This window comes from Trichomonas vaginalis, chromosome IV (genome assembly GCF_026262505.1).
Source record: "Trichomonas vaginalis G3 chromosome IV, whole genome shotgun sequence".
Classification (NCBI taxonomy): domain Eukaryota; phylum Parabasalia; order Trichomonadida; family Trichomonadidae; genus Trichomonas; species Trichomonas vaginalis.
The window spans coordinates 22,132,731-22,154,584 of record NC_067206.1 but is presented as its reverse complement, the minus strand read 5'-3'; the positions used below and the strand labels follow the sequence as shown (position 1 = coordinate 22,154,584).

Below are 21,854 nucleotides of genomic sequence, written 5' to 3'. Positions count from 1 at the left end.
TAAAAATATAGAATAGTTGGATTTATGTGTCATAATAGAACCCACGTGGACCAAGCTTTACTTTCTTCCTGGCTGAGTTTTTAACTCTTCTTTTTCCTTCATTGCCACTACTTTCACTAGATGAAGTTACTTCTTCACTACTTTCACTTTGTTCTACTCTTCTCTTCTTCTTTGGTGTCGCTTTTGGTAACTTGCCCTCTGCTTCAAGTTGTTGCATCTTTGCCTCATGTTCACCTAGTATGTTGTAAATTTCCCATGTCCTTTTGCCTTTGGGCTCTGGTCGCCCATCTCAGGTAACCTATATCCTAGAAAGATTTTGTCATAGTTTGTATTTGAGTCTTCGCGTATTGTTTGCATGACTCTTTCCTGAGTTTCCGGTTCAAGCTCTTCAAACAGAGCTTGTCCATATGGAATAAGCTCGTTTCCAAATATATGTTTTTGTAGCCATTCTGGTTTTCTTTCCATGTTACCAATAATATCTTTTGTGAATGGGAAAGCTTTTACCCAATGTTTCAGTCTTGCGTCATTTATTTCTGTAGTTGGTTTTATTTTGTCAAGGAACATGTTTTTCAATACTAACATTTCATTTGGTACTGTCCATTTGAGTTTTCTTAAATATTCATCCCTTCTCAGTTCATTGTCTGCAAAGTAAGTTTTTATGACATTTTGTAAACTTTCGTTTGCAAGGTCATGTACAATAGGTTCTCTTCCTTCTGTCTCCCTAACTTTCTTTCTAAACTCTTCACCAAATATACCATCTTTATGGTTCTGTGTAGTTCTTTGAGATAAATGTTCTAGAACGTCAGGTGTTATATTTCCATCAGCCATGTTCATTTCATACTGGTCCAAATATCTGCATCTTTCATATCTTTCAATGGCATTAAAGCCGCGCTGAAAATACCAGCTATATCTGGTTCACCATTCACTTCCATTGCGTCTACAACTTCTTGGAATTGTGGTTGTAAGTTTATGAACCACCTATCCGGATTAGCTTTATGACCCCATCTCATTGTAGTTCCATAGTCTGCAGAAACAAAAGTAGGTTTGTTTCCATATTGGTTAGGTTCTGAATGAACTTTAAACAATGTTTCATTTCTATATGTTTTGTTGAAATTTAACCTTTTATTTTCACCGAGTTCAGCCAAAGATTGAACGTTATATGGTCGTAAGTAAAAAGGATTGTTGTATTTGCGTACATTTTCTTTCAGTACTTCCATTCTATGCTGAATATTTTCATCTGATGTTGGAGTCTTTTGTATGTCGGCAAACATTTTTCGATATTCTTCTACCATGTCAGCCGAATTTTTCTTAGACTCTTGGAAAGATTCCATATTCTCCTCATACTCTTGTTGAGGGTCAAGATTTTTCGGCTGTTCCAAATCTTCATCTAGTTCTGTGAAGTTAGTTTCCAAAGGAGGGACTTGTTCGTTTCCTTCAGGCTCTTCTAGCTGTTGTTGCTGAACTATTTCTTCCATGTCTGGTTGTATCTGAACTTCTTCCTGTGGAGTTTCTTGTACCTCATCTGCTGGCATTTCATATATTCCGAGACCGTTTTTAACAATTTCCCTATCTACGTCATCCGCATTCATAAACCTTTCTTCTTTCGTTCCGTCTCTATTTTTTACGCGTTTCATGAAGAGAGTTGAATTATCATTTAGCTCTGACACCAAATATCTCGGAGTAAATTCATTCATGTCATTTGGATGATATGCTATTAAATCATATCCCTTAGCGAGCTTGTATTTTCCAGGTTTGAAATTATATCCCATTTGGTGCTGAGCCATAAAGCTAAATAGGTTCGGGTCAGTATTTCCTTCCTTGAACTTTCTAATAGCTTCTTTATATCTGTCACTAAAGTCAAGAGTATCTGGGTAACCATAATCTTCCTTAAGCATTTTTAAGAATTCTTGGTTTCCTTGTTCTCTACTTCTTTTATGTCCTTGCTCTGTTTGTTGTTGCTGTGCTGGATTTTGAACTGTTGGTTGTGGAGGTGGTGCAGGTGCAGGGTTTTGAACTGTTGGTTTTGGTTGTGCTGGATTTTGAACTGTTGGTTGTTGTGTTGGTTGTTGTTGTTGTGCTGGATTTTGAACTGTTGGTTGTTGTGTTGGTTTTGGTGCATGCCTGTGTCTGTGTCCATGTGACGATGTAAATGTTTTAGGTAGTCCTGGTGCAGGTGCTTCTCTTGGAGGGTTTGGTGGTATATAAGTTCCACTAGCTAGTATATAAGTTCCACCAGCTGGTATATAAGTTCCACCAGCTGGCACATATGTTCCATCTGCAGCATAATGTCCTACCTGACTTTTCGTTTTTAAGAAAGCATTTACTAGGTCTGTTTTGGTCTGTTGTAACTCTTTTTCTTGACTTTCCACAACAATTGCTCTAACGGCGTCATAGGCACTTTGAACTGCCTGTCTCGTTGCTGCATCTGTTATTTTCGTCATATTTTGTGCTACTTCTCTTAACTCTTTGTCGAAACCTTCAGACTTCAGTTTCTTTCCAGATGAGAAGTCGTTCACTAGTTTCACCTTACTATGAAGAGCTTCGAAGGCATTCTTAAAGTCAGCATTTGTTAAAGCTTCATTTGAACTGTCTTCATCCGCTTGTATTTTTGTCCTTATTGACCCTATGAGTTGGGCTGCTTTAGCGTTGGCTTGGGCATCTAACCAGTCATTGTTGGCTTTTATATATTCTGCGCTTTTCATTGCCTTTTGCATAGCCGCGTCGTTATTTTTACTTTCTTGTGCTAAGTTTTCATACTGTACGGTTTGGTTTTGCAACTGTAAAAGTTTTTCTGCCTTTACATTTGCTTCAACTTCTTTTTTATACTCATCGCTATCCATATATGTCTTCAGGGCTTTTTGTTTTATCTCTTCATCTTTCAGTATTTTATATTGAGTAGTATGGTTTTTCAAATTTATAACATCTTGTTCCATTTTTGCTACTTCTGCTGCTTTTTCTGACACTTTTTTCGCATATTCCTCTGTACTTAGTTCTTTCAGTTGTTCTTCTTTCTTCTTTTTCTCTACGTTTAACTCATTGAGTTTCTTTGTGTGTCTGTCATATTCTAGTTTCTTTTCGTTTTCACTTATTTGCTTCTGTATGTCTATGTTTGACTTTTTGACATCTGTTATTTGATTTTTGAGTGAACTCAAATTCATTTGACTTTGAGGGTTATAAGCTGTTCCGTCTGCAGCTCCACCATAGCCTGCCATTTTCGCTAAAAGTGCCGCTCTTAAACCTCCACTCTGTGCACCAATAACTCGGTTTAAAAGCATAGGGTTGCTTGACATTTGTTGCAACATAGTGGGGTCATTCATCATTTGTTGTTGCAACTGTTGCTGTGGTGTCAGTTTTACTATTGGATGTTTCAATGCTCCTTCCTCTTACGTATATTCTTACGTAGCTTACGTGGCATTTTAAGTGAAGTTAAAAAGCGGTTTTTGACAGATGTTTATATGACACTTTTTGTTCAGCACAAAAAACTACTCGGTCAAAGTGTTGTCAGTTTTGTAAAATAACCGTCCTATCTCATTCTATAAGGGGGAAAAGGCTTCTCAAAGTATACTTCCTTGGAACGCCTGTAACTTTTCCTGTAGCGAGGATAGACCCTTACTTGTCCGGACAAAGTTATACTATTTTGAGTGCTCTACAAAAAAGTCACTGGCTGGCTCGTCCTCAGAAATTTTTTATGGGCTAGAGGGCGCAACGCGCCTGGAAGCCCTCCGAATAAAAACTTCATTTATACTAAACATCTTCAGGGCTAGAGGGCGCAACGCGCCTGGAAGCCCCACTACCTTTTTTTTTGGTCGTGGTATTTTGCCAACAACAAGCAATCGAAAGTATCTATGAATCGTTTCTATTGAAAGAAATAATTATATACCATAATTAATTTTTCTCAACTGGTCAGAGAACGAGAAAAATGCTTAGATCTGAAGAGGATCGATATCATGTGGTGTTGTCAAGCAGTTCGAAATATCCAAAAACAAAATATTAAATGAATAGATTTTGAGATGCTTATATATATATAGTCGGGAGAAAAAGGTATAAACGGGGCAAAAAGGTGTAAACCTTGATATTTAGAAGCCAATATTAATATAAATAGTATCCTTACATTGAGTATATTTGGGCAGTGCATTCAAAACAAAAACTTAAAAATATGTAAATTTAGATATTTTAATTTTTTAAAAAAACTTAATAAGACTCAAAAAATCATTGCTAGTAAATTAAAATAGTATATAAGCAATATCTTTATTCATTTTTGCCAATGAAACTTACAATTCTTTGAATAATTTGCAAGAATTTTATTCTTGTTGGCTTTCATTAAGGCCATGTGTAAAAATATTGTGATTTTTACTGGATCCTTTGGACTGTAATCTGTCTAAATTGACTTCAGCGGGCATAAACCAAATAAATTTCATTATTTGGCGTTTTTCTTCGATAAATATTAAGGAGAATGATCTAAATCATATGTGGAACCGTAACATTAAGTGATCATGTGTTGATCCATCAAGGAAATCAGTAGTTGGAGTTGGATAATCCATAATGAAAAATTATAAACGTTCATTTTTTATTAAGTTTTATTTCTTTCATATTTCGATTATTTTAAGGATGTCAATTCGGAAAATTGTTTTCATTTTAGGAGAATATAATTTTCCTTTTGGAAAATTTAAAAAGTGAGACGCGCAGGATTCGAACTTTTTTAAAAGTTGATTTAAATATATTCTAGTGTGTATTCAAAAAAAAAGGTAGTGGGGCCTCCAGGCACTTCGTGCCCTCTAGCCCCAGTCACTTTTCTGTCACTTTTCAGGGAAAAAACATTTTTATTAAATATATAAAATGAATTTTACAAAACCACCGTTACCCTTCTTTGGAAATAAGAGTAGATGTAAAGATATTCTATTGAGAGAACTTAAGAAACTACCGAATGGTCTAACATTTGTAGATTTGTTCGGTGGAAGTTTCTATATATCTCATTTGTGCCATACTGTATTTCCTGACTCAAAGATTATATGCAATGACTTCGACAACTATATGAACCGTCTCAAACATATACCAGACACAAACAAAATATTGAGTGAGTTGAAAGAAAAGATACCTATAGGCAAGATGGAACGTATACCATTAGATAAGAAAAATACTGTCAGAGAGGTTTTGAAAAAAGCAGAGTATATTGACTGGGATAGTATATCTTCTAGACTATTGTATAGTGGTTCTATAAGAGTTCATGACATTGAAACACTTATGTCAAACGTTTTATATCTTAACTATACAAAGGTTTTCAAAGAGAACATAGAAAAATATACTGAGGGTATAGAGTTTGTGAGATGTCGTTGGACAGAGTTGTATGAAAAATATAAAAACAAGGAAAATGTTTTCTTTATAGTAGACCGCCGTTCTATAACACATATGATTTTCAATACCAAGTAGACTGGACTTTGAGAGACTCTTTAGAAACTTTAGACGTTTTACATAACCATCCATGCTTTTACTTTACATCCGATAAAAGTGGTTTGGAAACCGTTATGAGATGGTTAGAGGACATACATGACTATGAGTTTAGATACGATAAGATAGAATATGAGAGAGGTCCTATAAACCGGAAAAAGTGTCATAACAAAGAAATTTTATTGGTAACTAAATGTGGTTTGAAATAGGACTACTTGTTTTAGTTTTTTTCCATTGTGTCATTTACTTATTTGACGTGGCAGAAAGATATAGAGAATATGAAGATGAACCACTGCCTGCAAATGTTCAGCATATGTACTCGTAAGAGATATTTTTATCTAATATTAAAATGGACGCACAGAACTTAGCGAATGCACAGCAACCTGGACAACCAAACCCAGAGAATATTCCAAATGAAGTTAGAATACAAACTGCAATGGCAAACTATGGTCAAGTGCCAACAGATGTACAAATGCAAACTGCCATGTCAAATGACGCTGCGTTAGGCTTACCACCATGGTATGCAAATATGAGATGGAAAGAGTTTTATACAAACCCTGAAGTGGGATATAAACAACTCTATGCAGATGACGCGAACACAGGAGTTGACCCCGAGTATGTTTTCTACCAGAGGAGAAATAGAATGTATGAGCTCCAGTTAAAAAATGCTATGGAACTCAGAAGGAAACGTAAGAGACTAGGCGGACATTAGATTTTTACATATAGTAAAATGGGTTTCTTTGGAAGAATAGGAAACTTCTTTCGAAATGTTGGAAGAGGTATATGGAATGGAATAAAATCTGTCGGAAGAGGAATTTGGAACGGAGTCAAAAATATTGGTAAAAGGGTAGGTCAGTTCGTTGGTATTATACCTAAAGACCCTGAACCAGAAGAACAAGCTCCTGTTATACAACAGCCTGAACCTGCACCACAGTCTAGTTGGCAACCAAATCCAACACCTCAACCGTATTAAAAATTATATTTTTACCGTTCGATAGTAGTTGTATATGAAACTAAGTTCTAAGTAAAACGCATGGTATAATGGAACTATTCTCTTTCTTCCATCTGTAGTAAACCATACTTGAAAGTCTGAAATACTTCCACTTGGTGGTTCATATAGCTTTGTAGGTTTTTCGTAAAAGTCATTTGCCAAGCATAAAAAAGAGTTTTGTGCACCAGAAAATGAAGCATGAACGATAATAGCATCTGAGTCGAAAACATTTTCATATGTTCCATTAGGGTTTTCGACTTCATAAAAGTTCGGGTGTACTGGATATTCTGCAGGCTGATTTAACATCCTCAAAAATCTATACCATGCCAAGTTGTTATATTTTGTAGAAATATAAACGTTGTCTCCAAGGTCTTCTATTCTATTGATTTTAACAGTTGCATTTTTCCTGTCATATAAAATATCGAGATGGTACTCTCCTTCGTCAATGTTAAACTGGTTTGCATATTCGAGATAGATATCGTTTATTTTTTCTTGAAAAGCTTGAAGAGTTGTTTCTAAGTTTACAAGCAAACTAACTTGTAAAAGTTTTCCCTGTTCAAATTTCTCATACGTACGTTTCTCTTTGTTATAGTATCGAATTTCAAAAGCGACCGTAAATGGGAAACCATGTATGGCTTCTGAAATGAACTTCATTCTACGAAAGCCAACAGCTTTTGTGACGGATGGGTCTCTTAACCATCTTAGTGGGTAGTCAAAACGATAGCCTTCATGCTTTACGGTCTCTGTCTCAAACTTTTGACCTACGTTAGTAAAAAGTTCATCTAATGGTTTAGTTGTAGCAACTCTTGAATTTTCTTTTTCTATTGAAAGCATATTTTATCTAGAATAAAAATGTCGAAAGAAACAGCGTCTATGAGAGAAATACAACACAACCGACAACTCATTGTACAAGCTCTAAATAAGAACACAACAAACTTTTCAAACTATTCTAAGATATCTGAGTCATTGAAAGAAGGAAACTTAAAACTGACAATGAACCCAATGACAGATGAGTTTCTGTTTCAAGACAATAGGAACCATACTGTCTGTGTAAATCCAACAAAAGGAACTTTAAACGAGAAACCTATAGATGAACTTCTTTTGAAAGCAGATGTTGACAACAAAGCTGACAAAGAGTATGTCATTGAAAAAGTTCAAGAAGAACATGACAGAGCAGATGCAACATATGCAACAAAAGAGGATGTTGAAAAGAAAGCTGACAAAGAGTATGTCATTGAAAAAGTTCAAGAAGAACATGACAGAGCAGATGCAACATATGCAACAAAAGAACATACTCATCCTGAACTAGCAGACAAAACATATGTTGACAATAAAATGTCAAGTGAAGTGACAAGAGCTGAAAACGAATATTCTAAAAAGACTCATACACATACCATTGCAAATATTACAAACTTACAAGAAACCTTAAACAGGAAAAGTGACGTTGGACATACACATACCATTGCAAATATTACAAACTTACAAGAAACCTTAAACAGGAAAAGTGACGTTGGACATACACATACCATTGCAAATATTACAAACTTACAAGAAACCTTAAACAGGAAAAGTGACGTTGGACATACACATACATCTTCTGAAATAACAGACTTAAACGTTAGCCTTGAAAAGAAGGCAGATAAGAACCATACACACGATTTCTTCGCAACTGTTGGTATAGAAAATATTGAAGGAACGGTTGAAGAAACTGGTGGGGATGTATTAAATTGGAAACCTCCTAACTTTCCACAAGGTTTAACATCGGATGAAGACATAACAACGATGAGATACATTAGATGTAGAAATGTCTATGTCATGGAGGATGAAAACAAAGTTAAATTCACTGCTCAAGATTTATATGATAAAAAAGCAGACAAAACAGAGCTTCAAACATTAAAGACAGAAATACTTCAAACACTATATCCTATAGGTTCTATTTATACGTCAATGAACTCTACCAGACCAGAAGTAGTACTTGGTTTTGGAACTTGGACTCAAATAGTCGACAGGTTTTTGTATTGTGCAAACTCTTCAAAGGAAACAGGTGGAAGTAAAACGATTTCAGGTGAAAATTTACCTGCGCACAGTCACTACATAGATTTAACTACAGCTGAAGCAGGTTGGCATAAGCATAGATTTTGGGATTGGTCAGCAATGAAAAAAGGTAAAGGATATGATGTTAAAGACAACGTTCAGTTTGCTATAAATTGTTTCTGGGGTAACACACAGGGAGAAGGAAACCATACACATCGCGTTTCAGGGTATACGCAAACAACGGGACAAAGTAAAGACTACATGCCACCTTACATGACAGTTTACGCATGGTATAGAAATGCTTAGTCGTCATTTTCAACTTCTTTAGCATATTCGTCAGGAGTTGTCTTATATTTGTTAGGAACTGTCTTTGAAAGTATACCACCTTGAACCTTAACAAGTTTGAAACGAGGTCTGACAATAGTAGTTTTATCTTCTGCTTGCAGTCTGTACATTTTGCCATGTTTGCCTAAAACTTCATAATATTCTCTTGTATACTTTCTTCTATTTTTACGAACACGAATGTGAGTACCTGTCGAGTTCCCATTGTTGTCATAGTCAATAGTATTTTCATATGGGTCGCGTTTAGGTATTTCTATTTTTACTTTGTCACCTTTCTTAAGTTTGAAGCCTGGCATTCTTTCTTGTTTGTCTCTTTTGACTAAACTATTAAATATATAGTCTTTCTCTAAGTCGGGGTTGTTTTTCATTTCTTCGGGGGAGTGGTTTCCCAAACCTTTTTGTTTACGGCTATTGTAAATATTTAAAACTTGTCTCATCTTTGCCATGGAGAAGTGTCTATACTTGTCGTCATATGACATTTCATTTGCTTCACCACCTTGTGGTTGGTTTAAGTCTCTTAAGATTTTTATACAACTGTCAATGACACCAAGAGCAGAATGGTTTTGGTCGACAATGAAATATTGGTTTACATTTTTTGAACGCAGATAGTTTTTAATATCGTCTGATTTGAAAGAACTTTCACAGTCAGATGTCAGTTTTGTTGGATGGTATTTGTCAACGAATATTGTCAAAGCAGTTTTCACATCTAAAATATTTTTGGACCATAATGGTATGGCTTCACAGTATCTTGTGTTTTGACCAACAAATATTAGCCAGTATGGTGGTCCATCTGTTCTAACTCTCGGAATGTTTTCCATGATATCCATAAACCAAGCATTTGGTGTTGAACTAAAGATTTTTACCATGAGTGCTTTCTTTGTTGCTTTAGAAACATACGGGTCCTTGTTTGAATTCGTCATTTTTAACCCATAAGAAATGGGTTTATTTGGCGCATTAGCAGGAGTCGCATCTAGATTTTTACCCGCAGTGGGAACACTAGCCAGAGGTGTATTTGGAGTTGGAAGGAAGATTTTGAGTACTTTAGGTATACTGAAAGAGAAAGCACAACCTATTATACAAACTGTACAGAAAGGTTGGGAGGTAGCACGAGATGCAGCAAATCTTATTCCAAATCCTGAAACAAGAGGAAAAGTTCAAGGATGGATGGACAATGTAGGAAGACAAGCAGGAAACTACTATAACAAAGCAAATGACTACTATAACCAAGCAGGGCACTACATGGACCAAGGTGAAAGATTCTTTAACAGAGGATATAACCATGCACAACAGTGGGTAAACAACAACCAACCGCAACCACCTCAAACGTGGGGAATGTAAAATTTTTTACTGGGATGAAATGAACAATACAGCATTGAGACAAATGGGCTCAAGATGGCTTTGTCGGCTTCCAGCAGTTACACAACCACGTGTTTGTCAAGTTCTTCCTATACCTCAGGAAGTTTTAGACCGACTTAAAAAACCTCAACAACCAGTTGAAAACAAACCAAACTAAAATTTTTTACTGAGATGAAATGACCGAAGAAGTTGAAACGGTAGATTTGACACCACAAACAAAAAGTTCAGAACCATTGTCAAAACCTGTCAAAGAACTTACAGATGAAGAGAAAAATTCAATAATAGAAAGTGCCAGGTCTGGAAATACAAACCCTAACTACAAAGTCACTTTTCATAAAAATGGAACGGCTAGTATCTCAAAAAAGAAACAGACTCTCACAAATAAAATATTGAAGTCTGAAGGAGCTTTCGAGACAACAGATGGAAAAGTTTACTTCACTGACCAACAGTTCATTATAGAACATCTCATTGACTTAGAGTCGAAATATTCTAAACTTTACAACAAACACAAAAAGTTGAAAGGAAAACAGAAACAAATGGCATATGACATTTATGAAGATGTTGACGACACAACTATTCCAGCAAGTGAGGTAAAGTCAAATGAACCGAAAAATGACGAAAAACCAATAGAAGAAGAAAAACCAAAAACTGAAGATAAACCAAAACCAAAGTTTAGTTTGGAGACTAAAACAAGTCAACCTTCATTAGCTGGTATGGGTTGGCGTCAAAGACTTTTGGCAGCGAACGGTTATGTAAAGTAAAGGAAAAACATTTTTTTTATTTTTATTTGAAATGTACGCTGAGTTTGTTGGAGAAGACCGTTGGGAAACTTGTTTGTTAGATGAGAAATATGAAATGGCATACCATTTAAAACAAAACATTTTTTTCAAAAAAACATTTTTTTATTTTATTTGAAATGTACGCTGAGTTTGTTGGAGAAGACCGTTGGGAAACTTGTTTGTTAGATGAGAAATATGAAATTCACTGTTGTGAGTCATTTGAAGTCAGAAAAAAAGAGACAAAAAGAGTTTTAAGCGAATGTGAGCGAAATGACGGATATGCTATGATGAGGATGAGTGGGAAACGCTATTTAAAACATGTTGTCATTGCAACTCATTTTATACCGAATCCTAACAATTTACCTTTTGTAGACCATATAAACCGTATAAGAAACGACAATAGACTTGAAAACTTGCGTTGGGTCACTCGTTCTGAAAACAATAAGAACATAGGCAAATTTGGAGATATTGTATTCGAATTTGTCGACGAACTAGAAGATGAAACAATTGAAATTACAGACTATGGCGAGCATACGTTTGAGTTTTACTACTATAGCGAAGAACAAGACTCTTTCTACTTTTATACCGGCGTAAACTATAGGAAATTACAAGTATATTTTACTAAGGATGGCTATGCTCATGTAAACGCTAGAGATACAGATGGAAAATACGTTCATATACTTCTTAACAAATTCAAGAAGCTATATGGCATACCATTTTAAAACGTTTTTAAAACAGTATATTTTTACATATATAAAATGCTTCAGGTTGAAAAACAAAGAACAAAAGTAGCAGATACAAAACCGTTAGACTATATCTTTACAAACGCTGGCAGGACTATATCAGATGAAGAAATTTCATCCCGAACATACAGGTTTGACTATCCAATTCGTTGGCTTCAAAGTCCTTCAGATGCAAAGGCAATAGGATTTAGAAGAGTTTTGTTTTCAAATAGAACTAACGCGTTTATGTTCGCAGTATATTTTCACGGTCAGTATAAAGGTTCTGATGGTCTAATAGAAAAATTTGACGAAATGAAAATCTTTACAATTCGTTCAGACGAAAGTCTTGAAAAAACTCTAAATGACTTTCAAACTCAAATAAACAAATACTACTGGGAATTTCAAGAAAAATACGACTCTTTACTAAATGGAACATACTATCTGAAGCTAGAATACGACAAGATGAACTCCACAGTTTCATTTCAAAAGATTGAAATTAACCCTCCAAGAGATACAGAGTTTTTATATTGGGGGGTGGACAGGCGTTCTTGGGCACAATTTCTTCGGTTACTAAACCAGAACGAACCATTACCACCAGATGGTCCATTTAAATTTGTACTTCCACCAACAGATTTGACAGTTTATAGAAACGTATTTGACCCTCAAAATGTCATGTGTCATGCAAGTTTCAGTTCAAGCAACAACAGTTTTCTATGTATCGGTAAGGACTTCTATGACTTTGCTTCTAAATTCTACGAACCACCTAGTAACAGTTTCTCTGACTTTCAAGTCTGGTTCACAACAAACGGTGTGCAGCATATTATTCCACTATACTATGACTTTTATCTCGAATTGTCTTTCATATACAACTACGGAAAAGTGCTGAAAAAGTATTGAAAAATATATTTTAGGTGAAGTGGTGAGATCTCACCTCTTTTCTCACCTGTTTTTTCACCCTCTTGAATTTTCATGAATTTCCTTAAGATAGAAAAAAAGTGAGTTAAAATGAGATTTTTATCGTTGTGGTCCGACGGTTAAGCCACAAACGAATGTCCAACGTCCCACCAAAAATATTTTTTATTTTTATTGTAAGAACAGTATGACAGTCGAAGCAAAAACGTTCACGAACAAATCTAATGGCGAAACATTCACAAAAGGCACCTATAACGGTATTGAAGTCTTACGTAGAGACAAGGATGGTTATATAAATGTAACAAAGATGTGTCAGCAGTTTAGGAAAGACTTTAGAAAGTTGTTGGAAAATAAGTCCTGGGAAGAGTATTATAAGGCATTTTGTGAAGAATATACCAATCGCCGGAATTCCGGCTATTGCTTTTTATACAAAATGCGTGCAGGAATTCCGGATGAAATCAAACAGGTTAGAGGAACGTATGTAGACCCAAGACTTCTAAACTATATAGCAATGTGGGCTTCTCCAAAATATTGTATAACAGTTGGAAAAATTATGGACTCCATAGACAAGAAAGTTCATGAGAAATTAGATGAAGAAGAACTTGAAGATACAGTAGAGAATGCAAAACCTTTGTTCGAACAAGAAGTTAGAAAAATGCGTTTAAAACAAATAGAACATGAACGTGAGATATGTTCTGGTTATAGAGACTCTCCATACGAACTAGACCAATGGGAACAAGAAGATTTAAAGAGAGAATTTAGAGAATATGAACTCGCTAAAGTTTCATTAGAAGCTGCAGAAGAGAGGTTAAAAGTTTGGGGTCCTTTTGTACAAAAATATTGTGAGTAAATGAACCATTTTATTTTTATTGAATTCGGCAAAAATATATTTTAGGTTAGATGGTTTTTAGATCTCACCAGGTCACCAGGTCACTCGGTCACTCGGTTAAACGAACTTCTCTGAAAAAGTGTGACAACATGACATTTTGACAACAACACAGGAAATAAACTTCATCGTCAATGTTTTGTATAAAAAGCAATAGCCGGAATTCCGGCGATTGGTATATTCTTCACAAAATGCTTGTTTTGTTGAGACTTCATCGTCAATGTTTTGTATAAAAAGCAATAGCCGGAATTCCGCGGGGTGGTATATTCTTCACAAAATGCTTGTTTTGTCAAGACTTCATCGTCAATGTTTTGTATAAAAAGCAATAGCCGGAATTCCGGCGATTGGTATATTCTTCACAAAATGCTTGTTTTGAGGTCGAGCCAAAAGTGGCTCCACCGTATTTTTCAACCAAAACTCGTTCATTTTGTTGTTCCCGGACCAAAAAATATATTTTAGGTGAAGAGGTGAGATCTCACCTGTTTTCTCACCTCTTTTCTCACCCGTTGAATTTTCATGAATTTTCCCGAAATAAAAAAAGTTAGTTTTTTAAAAAAAATATTTTTTATTTTTATTGTAAGAACATGTTAGCAACAACAGCACCAAACTCGTTAGTCATGAACCCAACATCTATGTTAGTAGAGATGAAAAGCTTCATTCCTTCTTCATATACTTTCGAAACAGAAATCCAGAAGATAAAGCAGGAACTTCTCCAAGGAGATTTAGACTGTAGTGCGAAAGATGAAACAAATGAACAATATCTTTATGAAATGCAGGATATTATTGACCATCTACCTAAACTTCCTGAAATACAACAACAAAAGCTTACTATTCCAGAATTCGATGAAATAGAAGTCAAAGCAACTGACTCAGTAGAAACCAAGAAGTTCATACGTAAGGTAAACTATGAGTTTCTTGGATTTCATTGCAACCACAAAGTCATGGACAAAGACTGCGATATGGTATATAAGAACATCTCTGACATATACAAATCTGAAGAATTTAAGACCTACGACAACTTTGTTTCGTTAGTTGCAAAATGTGTATGGCAGATAAGAGATAAAGATAAAAGAGGTAAAGTATGGAACGAACAGATAAAACCAGCAACTTTTGAGTTAAAGAAAACCATTGACGCCTTAGTCATACTTGCAGGTTTTATTTCAATGTACAATGCTAAAATGAACCCACAATGTTCAAAATGTAAAGCAGCAATGAGGAAATATAACTACTCCGTCAAAGAGATAGAAAGAATGCGAAACGACTATGCAGATTTAAAGAAAGAAGCAGAGAAACCAGCAGAAGATAAAATGGACATGTTGACATTTCTGAACAAAAACTATCCAACTGCTGACGATTTCCTTCTATCTGATGTCAAGAAGAAATATAAAGAAACATTCGGCATAGTTAAAACTTTTGACATACTGACAGAAGAAATAGAAGCTACAAAACTGTTTAGAATTTCAAATATACATCGTACAATTCATGTAAGACGCTTGTGAAAAAGAGGTGAGAAAAGAGGTGAGAAAACAGGTGAGATCTCACCTCTTCACCTAAAATATATTTTTGCTGAGTAAAATGACCAAATTTCATTATATAACTGTTATGAGTGACGAAGTGAACTTTTACTCTTCGTAAAAAAAAAACATATACGAAGAAATCTATTTCCTGGACTGTTGTCAAAATGTCATGTTGTCACACTTTTTCAGAGAAGTTCATTTGACCGAGGGACCGAGGGACCGAGGGACCTGGTTCCACCTAAAATATATTTTTGCTGAAAAAAATGACCAAATTTCATGAATTTCCTCATATGTTTGCGACCGGTGGAAAACCGCGGGTCGAGATTCCGTACGAAAATCGTAAAAAAAACTCATGAAAATCGTGAAAAAATGCTACCCCGACTTTTACAGGGGTTGCCTAAAACTCATGAAAATCGTAAAAAAACTCTATGAAATCATATCTTTTATACAAGATAGAAAAAATAAAAAAACAGCGTTAGTTTTATTTTTTTTTATTTTTTTATTTTGTATGTCAGAACAGGAAATGACAAGCACTGAGTTTGAAACAGTTAAAAAGATAGACAATGACACCAAAGTGGTTAGAATAGGTGATTTAAACGTAAGATACTCAAAGAAATACAAAAAATATTCTTTGTCAGACATTTTAACACTATCTGAAGGAAAGAAAGCACACGACTGGGTTAGAATTGCTTCTACTCAGAAAATTTTTGACAAGAAATCCTGAGCTGATGATATCGGTAAGATTCTATGGAACTACAGCATATATCTTTAGACAAAAGTCTTATACAGTAGTTTTGTTCTGGATTGACCCAGTTGTTGGATATAATTTCATAACATATGGTTCATTCGATACAGAACGTTGCAGTGAGGGCTTACTTTACATCGTTCAGAAACCGAAGGACTTCAATACAAAGAGATATAAGATAGGAAGAACATTTAATATAACTCAAAGATATGACAGTATAGTCAATAGAGTTAAGGTTGCGTTTGTTAACGATATGAGAGCTGCTGAAACAGAACTACTTGAAAAGTTTGAGAAAATGTATGGTGCTCCCACGAGAGGTAAAGAAACGTTTGAAGTAGATGAGATAGGTAAAGCTATAAAATTATTTGACGAAGTTGCTGAAAAATACATGTAAAGCGTTTATTTTTGGTCTTTTATACAAGATAGAAAATAACGCTAATTTTATTTTTATTTTATTTTTTATTTTGTATGTAAAGACAGATATGACAACATCAGAGAACACAACAACTGCTATCGTTCATGAAGCCATAAGTGAAGAATACGAGTACATACAGTTTAACAAACAGTTACGTCTCATTCGTTCGGTCAAAGATGACATGTACCAAATGCAAAGTATTTTGACAGCATGTTTTGCTCCAGATACTAAGCTTCCTAAAGACTGGTTTAGGAACCAAAGCACTATTGAACTTTTGAGCGAAGCACAGCGAGACAGACTTTTTTCTGAAAATCGTGAAGAACAGCGAGTGGGAGAAAAACCCCAGTCGCCAAAACTCTATGAAAATCGTGAAAAATTGCGAGGGAGAAAACCCCAGTCGCCAAAACTCTATGAAAATCGTGAAAATTTGCCAAATGGTTTGAGAGGTTGTATGTACATAGACTTCTTGTAAATGCTGTTGCAATGTGGGCTTCACCTCGTTACGCTTGTATATTTACAGACTTCTTGACGAACTTCATAGACAAGAACGTGAAGAGCTAGAGAACAAGCTTGAAGCAAAAGACAAAAACATACAGAAAAGAATACCACGTTCGGTACCAAAAGGAAAGGAAAAGAACTATAAGTATATGATTTACACTGAAGAGATGGAAAATGAAGAAGACAGAGATATGGTTATGTTGCATTTAGTCAGAAGAAACAACAAAAGCTTTTACGACTTAGCTAAGATTTACAAATCTGACAGAAATTGGTTCTATCGCGAAAACTTACCGATTTCAATGACACCAAATGAAGATGTTAAACAGATAGTTCAAGATACGTTACCTCAAACACACTATGATATGAAAGGTTGTACAATACTTACATTCAAAGAAGACTTACCGCTACTGAAGGAAAAAATAACAGAGTATTTCGATAACTTCAAAGAGGAAGAGTAAATGAACCATTTATTTTTCAAGCTTGACACCAAAGATGGCTCAGGTAGCTCTATCAGGTAAATTGTCTTGTCCGAGTCCTTCTGGCATTCCGAGTCCTTCCATCCGACAGGAAAAGTTTTTCTTCCAACAGGAAAAATTTCCTTCAACAGGAAAAGTTTTTCCTTCCAACAGGAAAAAATTTTCTTCCACAGGAAAAAATTTTCCAGTTGTCGTCCGTAAACCATTCAAATTTTCGAAAATTGAGAACTTTTTGGCCGACCTTCAGGAAAAATTTTTCTTTCGACAGGAAAAAATTTTTCTTTCCGACAGGAAAAGTTTTTCTTTCCGACAGGAAAAGTTTTTCTTTCCGACAGGAAAATATTTCCTTCCAACAGGAAGTTCTTCCTTCGACAGGACACAAACGAATGTCCGACGTACCAACCAACCGAGTCCATTCCAAAGCCAGAAGAACCGACAGCCCAGCACCACAACAGACAAGACTCAAACTTACATTTTTACGCTTGACTTTTTACAATTTGAACTTTGTTTGCGTAGATGTGAATTCTGAAAGAAGTATGAGGGTCTTGTATGACTTTGTACTTCTCCATAGTTCATGTCTGTCAAACTTACCTGCCATGGACTCTTTCATAAGTTCCATGAAATCGTCTTCGGACAATCCGGGGAAAAGTACAATGTCAGTAAGTATTCTCTTTACATCCTTACTTAAACTCTTGGCTGTCTGTACACAAATGACAACTGAGATGTTAAAGTGTCTGAGCTTCTTAAGAATTCGACACATGTCTTGTTCTCTATTCTTTAACAAAGGATGAGAAGCAAAGTCATCTAAGATAAGAAGACATCTGTGAGGGTAAGTCTTCCAATCGTAAGATTGCAATTTCTTCGAAATGTATTCTATCTCTTTCTGTTTGTTTCTGAAGTGTTTCTTCTCTAATATTCTCTGCATTTCCTCATTTGGTCTTTAACCGAATTGACATACTCATTTATAGCATTGTACTTCAAAACTCTTCTTTGGTACTTCTTTATCCAATCTAACAACTCAGAGTCTTTTATACATACTAACTTAGACTTTTTTTATAATATCTTTGAACGAATTTACGGTTTGGTCAATTGACCCGAAGTACTACAAATGACTACTAACTCATAGAATGGGTTCTTCTCATCTAGTTCTTGTTGTTGTGCAGCCATTTTAAGATAAGTGAAAGTCTTACCGACCAGGTGGTGCGATTAGACCTGTTATAACATTCTGAGCAAATAAGAACTTGTCATGTATGGGTTTTATCTGAGCATTTTCCAACTTCCTCTTGTTCTTATTTAAAACATTCTCAAATTTCTTGTCAATGTCAGCAAACTTTTTTTCTAACATATTTTTAGAAAAATTAAATTTTTATCTTTTCAAAATGTCTAGCGATTTCGCTATCTATATTCGAGACAAGCTTTTCGACAGCAAACATCTGTCGACCATAAAATCTTACATAGTGTAACAAGAAAGGTGAATTTGTTCTAAAGTTCTGTTTCTGGGAATATGACAAGAACCATAAAACCTTAAGCAGAGAAGTCTTAAAATTTGTCAATGACAGACTTGTTGACAGAGATGACGCCTCTTGGAGAGATGAAGTCAACAAAACTTCTTAGAATGCAAAGAAGACACATGCGCTGTTCTTGAAATGAAATAGAAACAGAATAGAAAGCTATTAAATGACAAAGCACTTTTACAAAAATATGGTTCTGAGAAGTTTGACATAACTCCACCAGAAAAGAAGAAGAGAAAAGGAAAGAAAAGAAGTAGAAAAGAGAGAAAGAACAGAGCCAGAGAAAAAGAAATTTGACATGTAAAAATAAAATTTTATTTTTAGAACATTTCTGGGTCAATGTCAATGTTCTCTTCCTCTTTAGGAGCAAACACTGCTTAGACTCTAAAATCTTTTACCCAATTTACCTTGAACTTCAACTATCTTAGACTCATAATATTCATAGTCGTCTGCTTTCTTTGGTTCATAAGGTATAACAAGTTTGTATGCTTTGCCTTCTTTAAGGTTTGAGAACCTTCTGTCAAAACTTTCTTTGACTGTCAACAAACCTTCTATGTCTAAGTCTTCAAATTTCGCACCATTTTTAGTCACAATAGCAAACTTAACTGGTTCGATGTTCCAAACTTTGTCAAATGTAGACTTTCAAATGGTAGAAGTAAACATTCAAAATATGTGAATGGGTCTAGTTCTTCTTTAAGTCCTGACATGTACTTGTTACTGAGATGAATTTTGTCATCTTTTTATCGGATAAAAAAATATTTTTTTTAAAATTACTCAGAAAAATTTTTCTTTGTATATACACCATTCTGTACGTCTAAAAGACTTTTGACATTTGCCAAGAATGTTCGTTTAGACGCTGTCATATAACCATACTCTTGACAATACTGTTTATACGAATCGTACAATGACCTTTCATCTAAACACTCAAAGTCAGTTTCATCTATGAACAGTTCATATACACTCTTGTTTGCTTCTAACAATGTTTGTCTCTCTTCGGTATGTGGAATTTGTCTTGGATTGAACTTTGAAATATCTAATGTCATGAAATATGAGAACAAGTGGTTGTAAAAGTTAGGTGTTAAAGTTTCTGCTAAGTCGTCAAAATATTCTGTATCTTGCATATGAGCTTCTGACGTTCTGACAACTACATATCTTCTGTCAGAACTTTCTAACTTCATCGGAACGGCGTTGTTTGAAACCATGATGAAATTTGCAACATTTTCACAAACTCTTTGGTCTTTATATTTTCTTTCAACAACTCCAACTTTGTCTGTTATAAGACTCTTCAAAGCATCTGAGTTCAAACCTTTTGTTGTATCTATACTTTGAAGTTCGTTACATACTATAAGTTTCATATTCTCTATTGAAGAGTTAAATTTACCGCAGATGTTTTCTAAGTTTGTCATATTAGGGTTCGAATAGCCTCTAACAGTTTGCATAAGATATCTGTAAAGAAAGTGTTCTTACCTGTTCCTTGTTTTCCAATTATGATGAGAGCAGTTTCATTTTAGCACTTGGATGTTGTAAGATGTTTGCAAACCAACATAAGATATACTCATAGACTCTTTCGTTTCCATTGCATATAATTTCTTTGACATGGTTAACCAAGCTTCTATAACATTTTCTTTCCATTCTACTTGTTCGTATTTATATCCAGTGAAGATAGAATAGAAGTTTGGAGATGGTGTATAGAACTTTATACCACGAACTGAAAAATCTTCTAACTTTGACAATAAGATATCCCAAGCATCTAACATCTTCATACCAACTTGTACGACTTTTATTTTTCTTAAGTTTCTGTTTACATTCTTGTTCTGAAACTATGGTCGCTCTTGGTTTGTTAAAGACTACATCCATTCTTTCATGACATAACATTCTGGGGCAGAGTCGACATAAATGACTAAACGTTTTCAAATTCTCGACTGCTTTGTTATAGTCTCGAAATGGACACATATTTCTGAACGCTTGGAAGTCATAAAAATCTGAAACGTCTATTCTGTACATTTTTTTATAAAAATAAAAAAAAATATTTTTTTATTCTTGAGCTTGTTGTTGCATTTGTTCCATTTGTTGCATTTGTTGTTCTTGAGCTATTTGTTGTTGAAATTGTTCTTGTAGTACAATACTTTCACCAGTTGCATCTTCCAATTCGAAACTTTCTGCCGTCATTGACAAATACATAGGACATAAAAGTTTACAGGAACAAAGTTTGCGTCAACTAAGGTTAAGTTTATGTTTGCTAAAGTGTTTGAGTTTACTAAAGCTGAAAACTCTGCATTCGAATGAACAATAGGCAAACCAGCAGAGAAAGTGTTGTTTATACGCATGAGTATCTTTTGGTCATAGTAGTTTCTGTCGACATTCGAATAGCACTTTGAACTAAGTTTGAAACAATATATAAGATTGGTGTGCTTAAAGTCAATGGAACAGAAACAAACCTTGTATGACACCTTTTCCTGTTATAGGAAACTGTTGGTAGTAAAAACCAGATATAAGTTTTGTATTATAGCTCATATCGTTTATAGTAAACTCAGTCGGACATCCAAACATAATGAAACCTGCTCTAGTTGCAGCACATGTTACACCCGTACGTACTTAAAGTATTAATATAAGTCAACAAAACCTGTTGGTGGTATATCTGAGTAAGTATCTTCAAAGGAGTATTTTTTACCATTCACAACAATAAAGTCTTCTGGTGTCAAAAAGAGCAAAACAAGCTTTAGTCGTCATTGGTTTTAAGGTCAGTTTACAATATCGTCCTTGAGGACTTTGTAAGTTTGTTGTTATAGAATTATATGACTCAGGGTTTTTAGTCGTAATAGTATAAACCACTATGTCTTCTGCCATTTACATATATTTAAAAGTTTTTCTGAAAGTGGAGAAAGAACTTCATCTAAACTTTCACATGGCGTTTCTTGAAGTTCTCTGTCTAAGAAGTTCAAATATTTTGTAAAGACATAGAACTTTCCTTTGTCTACACGAACAAACAAAACAGGGTCTTTCATATCGTTCAAAAGTGTGTAAAGTCCTTTACATGAAATAAAGTCCTATATATTTTTTCTTCAAACATCTTTCAAGAAGTTTTGACATTTTTACTTAGCAAGTAAATTTTAATGAAATGTTGTGGTCGTCAAATATTTTTTGACGTCTGGGAAACTATATTTTAAGTTCAACGTTTCACCTCCTTTCATAACGTATATCTTGTCAATGACATTATATGAAACA

The 21,854-nt window shown here is 34.8% G+C and overlaps 11 protein-coding genes and 4 pseudogenes across 15 annotated transcripts, besides 2 other annotated features; 11 read left to right on the top strand and 4 right to left on the bottom strand.

The window, feature by feature from the left end:
- Positions 1-1,067: part of a mobile genetic element that runs on past the window's edge.
- On the bottom strand, positions 23-1,010 carry TVAGG3_0145830 (annotated as a pseudogene). The gene has a single exon. A coding segment is annotated over exon 1 (988 nt).
- A 65-nt stretch (positions 1,068-1,132) lies between the features above and the next one.
- On the bottom strand, positions 1,133-2,840 carry TVAGG3_0145810 (kinase-related family; the record flags this gene model as incomplete). Its single annotated transcript, XM_051224467.1, has 1 exon — positions 1,133-2,840. A coding segment is annotated over one exon (1,708 nt), but the record flags the coding sequence as incomplete, so codon positions are not given.
- Positions 2,841-4,836: 1,996 nt separating this feature from the next.
- Positions 4,837-5,654, top strand: TVAGG3_0145800 (annotated as a pseudogene). The gene has a single exon. A coding segment is annotated over exon 1 (818 nt).
- Positions 5,655-5,794: 140 nt separating this feature from the next.
- On the top strand, positions 5,795-6,157 carry TVAGG3_0145790 (uncharacterized protein; the record flags this gene model as incomplete). The annotated part of the gene is made up of 1 exon (XM_001298357.1): positions 5,795-6,157. One exon carries the CDS (start codon positions 5,795-5,797, stop codon positions 6,155-6,157), a length of 363 nt encoding a protein of 120 aa, XP_001298358.1.
- An 18-nt stretch (positions 6,158-6,175) lies between these two features.
- On the top strand, positions 6,176-6,418 carry TVAGG3_0145780 (serine threonine-protein phosphatase family; the record flags this gene model as incomplete). The annotated part of the gene is made up of 1 exon (XM_001298356.1): positions 6,176-6,418. One exon carries the CDS (start codon positions 6,176-6,178, stop codon positions 6,416-6,418), a length of 243 nt encoding a protein of 80 aa, XP_001298357.1.
- Positions 6,419-7,288: 870 nt separating this feature from the next.
- Positions 7,289-7,656, top strand: TVAGG3_0145770 (phage tail repeat-like family; the record flags this gene model as incomplete). Its single annotated transcript, XM_051224466.1, has 1 exon — positions 7,289-7,656. A coding segment is annotated over one exon (368 nt), but the record flags the coding sequence as incomplete, so codon positions are not given.
- A 157-nt stretch (positions 7,657-7,813) lies between these two features.
- Positions 7,814-21,854: part of a mobile genetic element that runs on past the window's edge.
- TVAGG3_0145760 (uncharacterized protein) lies at positions 10,170-10,325 on the top strand (the record flags this gene model as incomplete). The annotated part of the gene is made up of 1 exon (XM_051224465.1): positions 10,170-10,325. The coding sequence occupies one exon, from the start codon at positions 10,170-10,172 to the stop codon at positions 10,323-10,325; it is 156 nt and encodes a 51-aa protein (XP_051109451.1).
- On the top strand, positions 10,345-10,929 carry TVAGG3_0145750 (phage tail repeat-like family; the record flags this gene model as incomplete). The annotated part of the gene is made up of 1 exon (XM_051224464.1): positions 10,345-10,929. One exon carries the CDS (start codon positions 10,345-10,347, stop codon positions 10,927-10,929), a length of 585 nt encoding a protein of 194 aa, XP_051109450.1.
- Positions 11,085-11,669, top strand: TVAGG3_0145740 (His-Me finger endonucleases family; the record flags this gene model as incomplete). Its single annotated transcript, XM_051224463.1, has 1 exon — positions 11,085-11,669. The coding sequence occupies one exon, from the start codon at positions 11,085-11,087 to the stop codon at positions 11,667-11,669; it is 585 nt and encodes a 194-aa protein (XP_051109449.1).
- TVAGG3_0145730 (uncharacterized protein) lies at positions 11,706-12,566 on the top strand (the record flags this gene model as incomplete). Its single annotated transcript, XM_051224462.1, has 1 exon — positions 11,706-12,566. The coding sequence occupies one exon, from the start codon at positions 11,706-11,708 to the stop codon at positions 12,564-12,566; it is 861 nt and encodes a 286-aa protein (XP_051109448.1).
- On the top strand, positions 13,135-13,431 carry TVAGG3_0145720 (uncharacterized protein; the record flags this gene model as incomplete). Its single annotated transcript, XM_051224461.1, has 1 exon — positions 13,135-13,431. The coding sequence occupies one exon, from the start codon at positions 13,135-13,137 to the stop codon at positions 13,429-13,431; it is 297 nt and encodes a 98-aa protein (XP_051109447.1).
- On the top strand, positions 14,238-14,966 carry TVAGG3_0145710 (organellar and viral DNA polymerase type B; the record flags this gene model as incomplete). Its single annotated transcript, XM_051224460.1, has 1 exon — positions 14,238-14,966. One exon carries the CDS (start codon positions 14,238-14,240, stop codon positions 14,964-14,966), a length of 729 nt encoding a protein of 242 aa, XP_051109446.1.
- TVAGG3_0145700 lies at positions 15,493-16,123 on the top strand (annotated as a pseudogene). The gene has a single exon. A coding segment is annotated over exon 1 (631 nt).
- Positions 19,400-20,035, bottom strand: TVAGG3_0145690 (Poxvirus D5 protein-like family; the record flags this gene model as incomplete). Its single annotated transcript, XM_051224459.1, has 1 exon — positions 19,400-20,035. The coding sequence occupies one exon, from the start codon at positions 20,033-20,035 to the stop codon at positions 19,400-19,402; it is 636 nt and encodes a 211-aa protein (XP_051109445.1).
- TVAGG3_0145680 lies at positions 20,664-21,143 on the bottom strand (annotated as a pseudogene). Its single transcript has one exon. A coding segment is annotated over exon 1 (480 nt).